The sequence below is a fragment of the Nothobranchius furzeri genome, chromosome 13, assembly GCF_043380555.1.
Source record: "Nothobranchius furzeri strain GRZ-AD chromosome 13, NfurGRZ-RIMD1, whole genome shotgun sequence".
Lineage (NCBI taxonomy): Eukaryota > Metazoa > Chordata > Actinopteri > Cyprinodontiformes > Nothobranchiidae > Nothobranchius > Nothobranchius furzeri.
In genome coordinates, this window is record NC_091753.1 from 50,655,417 (window position 1) to 50,666,180 (window position 10,764).

The 10,764-nt window shown below is 46.6% G+C and overlaps 1 protein-coding gene across 1 annotated transcript; it reads right to left on the minus strand.

Moving 5' to 3' along the window:
- Positions 1-4,647: 4,647 nt before the first annotated feature.
- LOC129153058 (uncharacterized) lies at positions 4,648-8,258 on the minus strand. The gene is made up of 2 exons (XM_070543225.1): positions 4,913-8,258; positions 4,648-4,815 (listed from the first exon to the last, which is right to left on the minus strand). The coding sequence occupies exons 1-2, from the start codon at positions 7,259-7,261 to the stop codon at positions 4,786-4,788; spliced, it is 2,379 nt and encodes a 792-aa protein (XP_070399326.1). The 5' UTR covers positions 7,262-8,258; the 3' UTR covers positions 4,648-4,785.
- Between the last annotated feature and the right edge of the window lie 2,506 nt (positions 8,259-10,764).

Genomic DNA, 10,764 nt, shown 5'->3' on the forward strand with positions numbered 1-10,764 from the left:
ACCGTACCCATGTATGAGCTGTAGTGGGCATGCTGATTTTCGAGGAATAAAGCCTTAAAACTTTTATCCTCCTCCATCCCATCCTTGCATTCTGTACCAAAGTACGCGTTGAATAGGCGTTGATAATAGACTTGCGGGTCTTCAGCGCGACCCTGTTTGACTGATAAGGCTAGCTGTAAGCCAGGCCGCTGTGTGTTGTAGGTGTACTCCTGCCGAACCACCTGTTCTAGCTTCTCGTAGTCATCCCCAATGTCGTTACGCTTGCGATCAATGAGCGAACCCACGCCATCGGAGCTCAGTCTTATCACAAAGATCTTGTCCTCCATGGACATTCCCGGACACCGCCTGAAGTGGTGCCGGAGGTCGCTCAGGTACGCATCAACCGGGTACGAAGTATCCGGCTTAGGGCTGAAGTTTTTCACGCTCCGAGACATCCTGTAGATGTCCGGCTGAGGATAAACACGGTACACGTCAGGTGGAGGAGGTCCATATGGGCTAGGTGGCACCGGATGATGACCCTGACCTCTGCCAACCCCATCGGATGCGCCCCTACCCGCCGGTGGAGCAGCGTCCACGATGTAATGGGTCGGATGTGATGGTGATGTCCGAGAGGTCGAAGGCCGTTCGTCTTTCAGGGCAGACGGTCCCGCCTGCCGTGCCTTCATAAGCTCCAGTTCTTTCTTCAGATTCGCTACCTCAGCTTTAAGCTCAGTCGCTTCCTGGTGTAGTGCACAGTTCTCATTCACCACCATGTCCCGCTCCTGCGCCATCTGGGTCTTGGCACGGAACGCCATGTCTCTATCAGTCTCCGCTACCACCAGCTGGTTGACGATCGTGTCCCGTATACCTACCTCTTTCTCCCACAAATGCGACAGCAGGACCGAGAAATCCACCAAGACAGTCGTGCGTTCTTTTGTTCCAAGAGCCTTACCCGATGTGGGAACACGGCTCACGGTAGTCCCAAGTAACTCCAGCAGGTCATCAGTGGATCTCCCCCCCAGACCTTCCTCATATTGATGTTCTCTCAAAGTCGCCTCTCCAACTACACTTTCCACGGCATAAACACCTGGCGTCCCAGTGAGCCAGGATTCGCTTCTGCGGCAGACATCTTCAAGTAAAATGTCTAAAGAAGAAGTATTGACAAGTAAAAGTGGTGAAAGGAATAACTGTAATGTAGTATTTATTTTATTTAATCCCTGCCAGGCCAAAACTGTTTAGTAATGCTGTTACACCCCTCTATGGGCTCAGCTAGGAAGGTGAGGGGAATAAACATAAGATGGACCAGTCTAACAAAAAGTGACCCTCGTTGGGGAGAAAAAGGCTTGTCCAAGCAAGACCAAACTCAAAGTTTCCTTTCAAGGATTTTATTACAAAAAGAAAGTACCAAAATAAGGGCCAAAAACCCTTACCAAACTGAGTTTAAACGAATAACTGAAAATGTCCAGAGGACCAACCACTCTTAAAATTAATCTCCTTTATTTAAAAAGGGAATGAAACGCAAAAGGGGAAAATCCCACCCTTAAATTAACCAAGGTTTGTCTAACAGACAAAACCAAATGCTGAATTAACTTAGGTTACCCAAACAACAAAAATAGCTCAGGAAACTGAGACTTCAAAAGGGGAATAATCCCCACCTGGTAATTTAAACCACAAGATGGTCTAGCAGACACACCAAAACCAAAATTACCGCTTAAATGCAAATATCCCAAAACACAAAAGGTTCTAAAGCTGCTTCTTTACAAAAAGCCAACAACAACCTGGTATTAACTACAAAGTCTCTGGTAACAACCAACGGGGAGAGAACAAACGTTGCCTCTGCAACTCCAAACATTTCTCTCCCCTGATGAGCTCCAGCTGGCCGCTTTTGAAGGGCCGGCTGATGAGATAAAAAGTCCCAGCTGCTTGTGCCTGCCGCTCCGGCGCTCTCCATGGTGCTGGAGTAAGGACAACATCCCAGAGCGTAGCTGTCCGTGGTGCTGCGCTGCTGCACAGGGAACGGCGCGGAGCACACCTCTGGGCTTCAAAACGGCTGCGGCCGTAACATCCCCTCCCTTAAAAGAAAAAAAGGAGGGGGTGAGATAAAGAATCTAAAACCATACCCAAGACACCACCATCTTTTTTCTTAAAACGCAAGATGCATTTAAAACTCAACAGTATCCTCCATTTACACACAACCAGGGCATCCCACTAACTACCTATGGGGGAGCTTCTCTAACTCAACCCTTGCTCTTCATGCGGGTTAAGGCGGGCAGATTAAGCACATGTGTGGGTGTACACATACAAACCAGCGACGACGAGGGGTGGCCCATTGGCAAGCCCGTCCCCCATCACCCTGGGGTGCTCCCGAGATGTCTGCAGGACACAGACAACACTAGCCTCTTGCCGCAACCCTAGAGAAAACAACAAACGGCAACACCCTAAAGAGGGTGAAGCCCTTGTGCCTACAAGGGGTCCTGGAAGGAGGAGTTAAAACAAATTGTATGCATCTGTGATATGTAGTGGTTATTGGATGCTACAGGTTACCAAAACTTCTGGACAACCCATCAGCAATGATGTTGTTAGTCCCCTTCTTGTGTCGAACCTCGATGGCATATTCCTGTAGGATGAGCGCCCACCGCATGAGCCGCTGGTTCTGGTTATACATCCTACTGAGGAAAGTCAAAGGGTTATGGTCTGTATACACTATTGTAGGAGAACAACTGGAACCCACGTAAACGTGGAAATGCTGCAATGAAAGGAGTAGAGCCAACGTTTCCTTTTCAATGGTGGAATAGTGCAGTTGGTGTCGGTTGAACTTCTTAGAAAAATAACAGACCGGATGATCAATACCAGCTGAATCTTCCTGGATCAGCACACTTCCAGCGGCTATAGCGCTGGCATCAACTTCCAGCTTGAACGGCTTGGTCAGATCGGGTGCAGCCAGGACAGGAGCAGAGCACAGCAGCAGCTTGGCAGCCTCAAAAGAGGCTTGGCACTCCGAAGTCCATTCAAACTTCCTTTTGGGACTTAGCTGATCTGTGAGAGGAAGAACAACGGCAGAAAAGTTTCGACAAAACCCCCTATAGTATCCAACCATGCCCAGGAACCGTCTCAGTTCTCGGCGAGTAGAGGGAGGAGGAAACGACATCATAGCCTTCACCTTTTCATGCAGGACCTTTACTTTCCCCTGCCCAACTTCTTTACCTAAGTAAGTGACGGTAGCCTTAACAAAGTCACATTTGGCCAAGTTCAGGGTCAGGTTGGCCTGCACCAGACGATCAAATAACTGAGTGAGAGTGTTGAGGTGTTCTTCCCAGGTGTCTGTATAAACAACAATATCGTCGAGGTAAGCACTACAATGTGAGAGGCCAGAAGTAACAGTGTTAATTAACCTTTGGAAGGTGGCAGGTGCATTTTTCATGCCAAAGGGTAACACAGTGTACTGTAAAAAGGCATCTGGGGTAACAAAAGCTGACATAAGAGAAGCTTCTTCTGTTAAAGGTACCTGCCAATATCCCTTTAACAGGTCCAACTTAGTCACAAACTTGGAAGGTCCCACACTGTCAACGCAATCATCTATACGGGGTAGAGGATATGAGTCTGAGATGGTAACCGCATTTAACTTCCTGTAATCGGTTATAAACCGAGCGGTTCCATCTGGTTTCCTCTCCAGACAGGGTGAACTCCAGGGGCTCCTGCTGGGAATAGCGAAGCCATTTTTCAATAAGTACTCCGTTTCTTCTTTCATAATCAGTCTTTTCTCGGGACTAGCACGGTACGGATGCTGTCTAATGGGCTTGGCTTCACTCACCTCAACATGATGTGCTAACACAGTGGTCTGAGTGGGCACATCAACAAACAGACTCTTCCTAGAGTGAATTAACTTCACCAAGTCTCCAGCCATTTCAGGTGACAAATGTGTTATCTGTCCTTCCAGTTCCTTAAGTGCCTCGGAGTTATTTAACCGAGGACTACAACTAGAGGGGAAGTCTTCTCCGACTTCACCAGCTTCCTGTGGTACCATAGGTTTGTTAGCAGCATCTGGTACTAAAACACAAGTTGTTACAGGTTTAGACAGAGGGGAACCATCCTCATAGCGCTTCAACATGTTAACATGACAAACCCTGCTTTTCTGTCTCCTGGCAGGTGTGTGTAGCACATAATTTGTGTCCCCGAGCTTACTCAGGATCTCAAATGGTCCCTCAAATTTGGTGCTGAGAGCCGAATTGGACAAAGGAGTTAGAACCAGTACCTTGTCTCCAACTGCAAAGTTACGTCTGGTTGCCGTCTTATCCTACTGAACCTTCATCTTCAGTTTAGCTTTGTCCAAGTGAGTTTTAGCAATAGAGTTTGCTTCCTTTAATCTTTTCTGGAAGAGTTGGACATACTCCCGCACTTTTCTGTCAGGCGGATCAGAAAAAAGAAATCTCTCTTTTAGAGCTTTCAGGGGACCACGAGGAGTGTGTCCAAACACAAGCTGGGCAGGACTAAAACCAAGAGAATCCTGCACAGCCTCACGAGCAGCAAACAACACAAAAGGCAATCCTTCTTCCCACGTTTTGCTTTTACTTAAGCAATACTTTGTCAGCATTGCCTTTAAAGTCTGGTGCCATCTTTCCAAAGCGCCTTGACTCTGAGGATGATACGCGGATGACATGACATGTGTGATTCCTAAGGTTTTTGTTACCTGTTTGAACAGTTTAGATTTGAAGTTTGTCCCTTGGTCGGTCTGTATTACCTTTGGTAACCCAAAGATGGAGAAGAAATGGGTTAGAGCTCTGATTATAGACCTGGTGGTGATGGAGTTCAGCGGTATGGCCTCCGGAAACCTTGTAGCTGAACACATAAGGGTTAACAAAAATCGCTTTCCTGTTCTAGAAGGAGGTAAAGGTCCCACACAGTCTAAGATGACATGGTCAAAAGGCGTACTCACTACAGGAATGGGCTGTAACGGGGCAGGAGGAATGGGCTGGTTCGGCTTTCCTGTCATCTGACAGACATGACAACGCCGACAGAAGAGAGACACCTCTTTCTTCATCCCTGGCCAAAAGAAATGCTGCAACAACAGTTTATAAGTTTTGTTGACACCCAAATGGCCAGACCAGTCACTCTCGTGTGCCAAGGAGACCACATGTTCTCTGTAAGAGGATGGAACAATTATTTGTTTCACCAACCCCCATTCCATGCCCTCAGCCGCGGGCTGAGGCCAACAACGCACCAGCACATCATTATCTAATAAATAATGTGTTGTAGTTTTGTCTGTTTTATCTGAAGTGGTCACCTGTTCAAAATAAGGTTTCAGAGTAATATCACTCTTCTGTGCAGCAGAAAGGGTTTCTGCCGTAAGTGGAAAAGGTTCTCCTTGCTGAGGATCAGCATCAGCCTTTTCTCTCTGCTCTTCTGCGTCTGATGACGGAACAAATCCAAGTTCATCATGGGCTGTCTGTTCGGAGTCATCACTGAGGAGTCTCATCAGCACCGAGTCACTTAACTGGATGTCCGCATTATTCTGCGTTTGCGAACGGGGGACAGCACAAGCTGGGTAAAAATGTGAATCAGCAGCACAATTTACATGTTCGGCTTGAGGTTGAGGAACTACTTCTAGAAGAGGTAGCACTTTACCTCCAGCAACATCATTCCCCAACAACACATCAACCCCGTTTACCGGTAAATGGTCACAAATGGCAACATCAAAGCAGCCGCTAACGAGCTGGCATTCCAGGTGAACGCGGTGCACCTGGGCAGGCAGGGATTTCATTTCAATTCCCTGTAACAAAACAGCGTACCCGCGTGAACTACTGGCTGAAAATGGGAGTGCGCTGCTCAGTATTAACGTTTGAGACGCACCTGTGTCTCTCAAAATGCGAACGTTTTGCTTGTCTGCATCACCAGGAGTCAACGAGATCTCCCCCGAAAGAATAAAGGGTGCAAAACAAGCATCAGGCTCCCCGGCGGCGCACAAGGGGTTAACCACAGGCGACTTTTTAAGGAATGCAACTTCCTTAGGAGCTGCAGTGGGCTTCCCGTTCTTTTTCTGCAACATAAAACAATCCTTAAGAACGTGTCCCGTTCTGTGACAATAGTAACAGGTACGGGTTTCAGGATTTCCGTTTTGAGAGCTTCTTTTTATGGATTTCTTCATCAAAACGGGCTGAACGTCTTTTCTCTCATCTCTCCTCACAATCTCTCTGTGAGTGAGTGTGAATTCGTCCGCTAAAAGGGACGCAGCTGATAAAGTGCTGACTTTTTGTTCGTTTAAGTAGGTTACCAGTCTCTCAGGCAGCTTACGTTTAAAATCCTCCAAAAGGATAAGCTCTCGGAGGTCACTCAAAGTTTTAATTTTTGTGGACGCACACCATTTATCAAACAGCATGCTTATTTCACGTGCAAATTCCACATGTGTTTGTCCAGCACTTTTCTTAGCTTGTCTGAATTTTTGACGATAAGCTTCAGGGATTAACTCATACGCTTGTAGTATAACAGTTTTCACTCGGTCATAGTCCAGACTATCTGTGACAGGGAGCGCAGACAGAACTTCTAAAGCTCTGCCGCTCAGCTTGCACTGGAGCAGCAGAGACCACACCCCGCGCGGCCACTGCAACGTGTCCGCAATTCTTTCAAAAGCTACAAAATAGCTGTCAACCTCGGTCTCTCTAAATGTAGGCATTAAGGAAATGCACTTACTAATGTCAAAGGCCGGGGTTGTGGCGGGTTGCGGAGCTTTGGTGGGCGTGATATGAAGTCCAGGGTTGGAAAGCTGGGCTTCCAGTTCCAATTTCCTTATTCTCACAGCTGTGTCAGCTTCAATCTCCATCCTCCGAACCTCCAGTTCCATCTGGAGTCTTTTAGCCTGGGCTCTCTCCTCTCTTTCCATGTCCAGACGTGCCAGCCGCACCTGCAGTCGTGCGTCTCGAGATCCTTCCGTCGGCGAACCTGGGGAGGTCGGAACAGACTTTCCTACGGTTAGAGGAGTTTTTCCTGTCTCCATCGTCTCACCCTCATGATCCTCCGCAGCAGCAGGGACTTCAGGATCGTCACATTCATCAGGATCTGCAGGAGATCCTTCTGGTTCCGTCTTTGCACCAGACTCATTCTCAGTCTTTAAAATCCCCATGTCCTCCAAATGCTCCACAATGAGCAATTTCAAGTCTTTTTTCAGCACAGGGTTTGGGATGTCAAGAGCAAGGTTGACAGCTATCTGCAGAAGGTCAGCCTTGCGGCAACGCTCCAGCACCTCACGGGATGGAGCCTCCATAAATGTCTCCACACAAAACTGAGCCATGTTTAAGCACAAAACAAAATGACACAACACAAAACAGCGTGGGTTTTGTGTCTTCACAAAACCAACAAAGAGCAAATGTTAAAACTAGTCCAAACGTTTGGCACGGGCTTAACTGATCTAAAACAGGCTATAACCGTGTAATAAAACAGCTATAAATCAGTGAAATCCCGGACGAGCCCCCATTTATGTTACACCCCTCTATGGGCTCAGCTAGGAAGGTGAGGGGAATAAACATAAGATGGACCAGTCTAACAAAAAGTGACCCTCGTTGGGGAGAAAAAGGCTTGTCCAAGCAAGACCAAACTCAAAGTTTCCTTTCAAGGATTTTATTACAAAAAGAAAGTACCAAAATAAGGGCCAAAAACCCTTACCAAACTGAGTTTAAACGAATAACTGAAAATGTCCAGAGGACCAACCACTCTTAAAATTAATCTCCTTTATTTAAAAAGGGAATGAAACGCAAAAGGGGAAAATCCCACCCTTAAATTAACCAAGGTTTGTCTAACAGACAAAACCAAATGCTGAATTAACTTAGGTTACCCAAACAACAAAAATAGCTCAGGAAACTGAGACTTCAAAAGGGGAATAATCCCCACCTGGTAATTTAAACCACAAGATGGTCTAGCAGACACACCAAAACCAAAATTACCGCTTAAATGCAAATATCCCAAAACACAAAAGGTTCTAAAGCTGCTTCTTTACAAAAAGCCAACAACAACCTGGTATTAACTACAAAGTCTCTGGTAACAACCAACGGGGAGAGAACAAACGTTGCCTCTGCAACTCCAAACATTTCTCTCCCCTGATGAGCTCCAGCTGGCCGCTTTTGAAGGGCCGGCTGATGAGATAAAAAGTCCCAGCTGCTTGTGCCTGCCGCTCCGGCGCTCTCCATGGTGCTGGAGTAAGGACAACATCCCAGAGCGTAGCTGTCCGTGGTGCTGCGCTGCTGCACAGGGAACGGCGCGGAGCACACCTCTGGGCTTCAAAACGGCTGCGGCCGTAACAAATGCCAAAATGCCAAACGCCTCTGACCTGCCCAAAATGGCCGGTCGAGCTACGTGTCGGGCCACCCAAGATGGCGGAGTTGTGCGCATGCGCTCTCCGTCACACGACGTTACCCCCGTAGCAGAAACACGACTCTAAGCACCGCAACGTGTTTTAGAACCGCCGCTAACGTTACCTTAAAGTACTCCGTACCGGAAGGTTTAGCGGAGTAAAGGACGCAGTTCCGCTGCGTCGGAACGGCTAGAAAGCTCCGCGGGACGCGTTCCCGAGCCGTCACACCGAGAGTGGCTAGTTAGCTCTTCGGCTAATGCTAGCGAACGCCCTGTAGCGATCAGGGTCTCAAAATTGCCTCGATCAACCAACGTGCCTCCCGGTCCGTGATTGAAAGGGTCTTAATAGTGTACGCAATCTGGATTCAGTACCGCTCTGCGGGTGTTCTCGGCTGACAGCGTTTACCGAGCAGTCAAGCAACGGCAGGTGCTAACGAGATTCCCGACTAAGAACAGCGCGAATCCTGCGCTCATCGAACGGAAATAAATTTCCGACGGAGTCTTCTGTCTCCGATTACACAAATGGACGCACACAGTGTCACAAACACCACGACAAACAATAAACAGACGGTTCCAATGCAATAAAACAGGAGAAATGTTTACCCTTAGATGTAGGCCTCAAAATGGCCACCAGCACACGTCAGCACATAAGGTGTTTTGATGAAACAGCGCCTCCCGTCGGAGGGTGATGAAGTATGAACCCCCCCTTCTGAGAGCTGAATGAGGAAGCGCTCGCCTTTTTCTCTTATCTCCAACACACAGACAGTGAACTAAAAATCCCAAATAAAATGTCTCAGAGTCGGCACAAAGTGTAATAAACTGTGCAGACATCAAGCTTCTAGAAGATTCTAGGTTCGGCTCCTGGCTGGCTCGCCATATGTAACGGAATCAAAGTGATGTAACTAACCAAAGTTGTATTTTAATACACTGTTAGTAGTTCACTTTTATAAACAGAAGAATAGGCTGTTTTTATCATCAGGGAGTTTAATTAAACACTCTGTATTGACTTTGAGACAAGAAAAGAGAGATATATGGGATCGTTTGAGAATCTTTAATTTCTGAATTATAAATTCTAAACAATCTACCAGGACTACTCTGTGATGGATGAGAATGGATTCGGATGTTGTGTTGGTGCGTGTGTGTGTGTGTGTGGGTCTGGTTCAGATTCTCTAGGATGACGTAATCGAATCTGGTCGTCTTTGTTATGACTAGATATCACGAGGCTTATAAAGTGATGACATGAGCCGCTATTTTGCCGTGTACGTACCCAGTGGGGTCTCCCAAGTAGATCAGGAATTGCCAGGTCTGGAAACCTCGGATGTACGATGGAGCTGTCGGTGCAGCGGTCACAACGTTTCAAAACCCGTCTGGAGGGTCGGCCCGGTACGATTCAGCAGCGTCAGCAGTTGCTCTTATTTTGAAAGGACGTCGTCTGGTTGTTAAACGACGAAAATCTCCCGTTTCACAGTTCTTAGTTTAAAGAAAACGCATCCGGCCAGGCTGCGCTTGTCTTTAGGATGATGGTGAATAGAACTGAAGTCAAAATGGAACTAACTTAAAAAAATGGCGTTGCCTTGTTTTATATCTCTGAATTGTTGATAAGTTTCAGTAAAGTAGATTGGACACTTGAAGTCAACACCAGATTCTCCTGCGGCAGCCGAAAGCTCTGATTGGTTGGAACAATGTGTCATGCGTTTCTATGGAGATGAGGATCAGTATGTCTGCACCGTAGTCCTGGTTTCATTAAACATAATTCATGACATATTTATTTCACAGATCATTCACTTGATTATTGTTGATCAACATCTGTTTTGCTTAATAATTTTAATCACAAATAAAGTACTTTGATTAAGTAAAGCTTCTTCTTCTCCTTCGGACTCTTCTCCTGGAATGTAAACAGTCTGAGGAACAACCCGACCTTGGTTTTTCTACACGGTGTTATTGTGCCCAGGGGCCAGCTGTATGGAGTTGAAAACCATGAACTTCATAACCTTACATGAGGTAGGCCTTCAGCCACAAGGATGGGAACTGCATCCAATAAGACACACTCTTTATACAGAATGGGTTTATGAGGTTCCTAATTTTAAACACCCAAAAGTAGTGCAATGGATGAAAAAGGATCAATCTGATCCCACTAACTTAGATACAGGATTTCATGCATGGAATGAGGAAACTAGACTCTGTTTAACCAGGAAAGCGAATAACAGCGCTGTATGGCAAGGAGGCGAGCCACTTAGAATAAGGATCGCAGGAGCATATTATCAAAAAGGTACAGCTACTCCTGATAGTATAATTGAGGCAGACTTCATCTTCGAAGCAGTAAATGAAATGATTAGACCAACCCATAAGAAAGATTTTTATCACAGTCCCACATGGGCTAGAAATTACACCGTAATGCTTGAAGGATGTCAGGTGGAAGTCTGTAATAATACTAAAGGGTTAACTAGA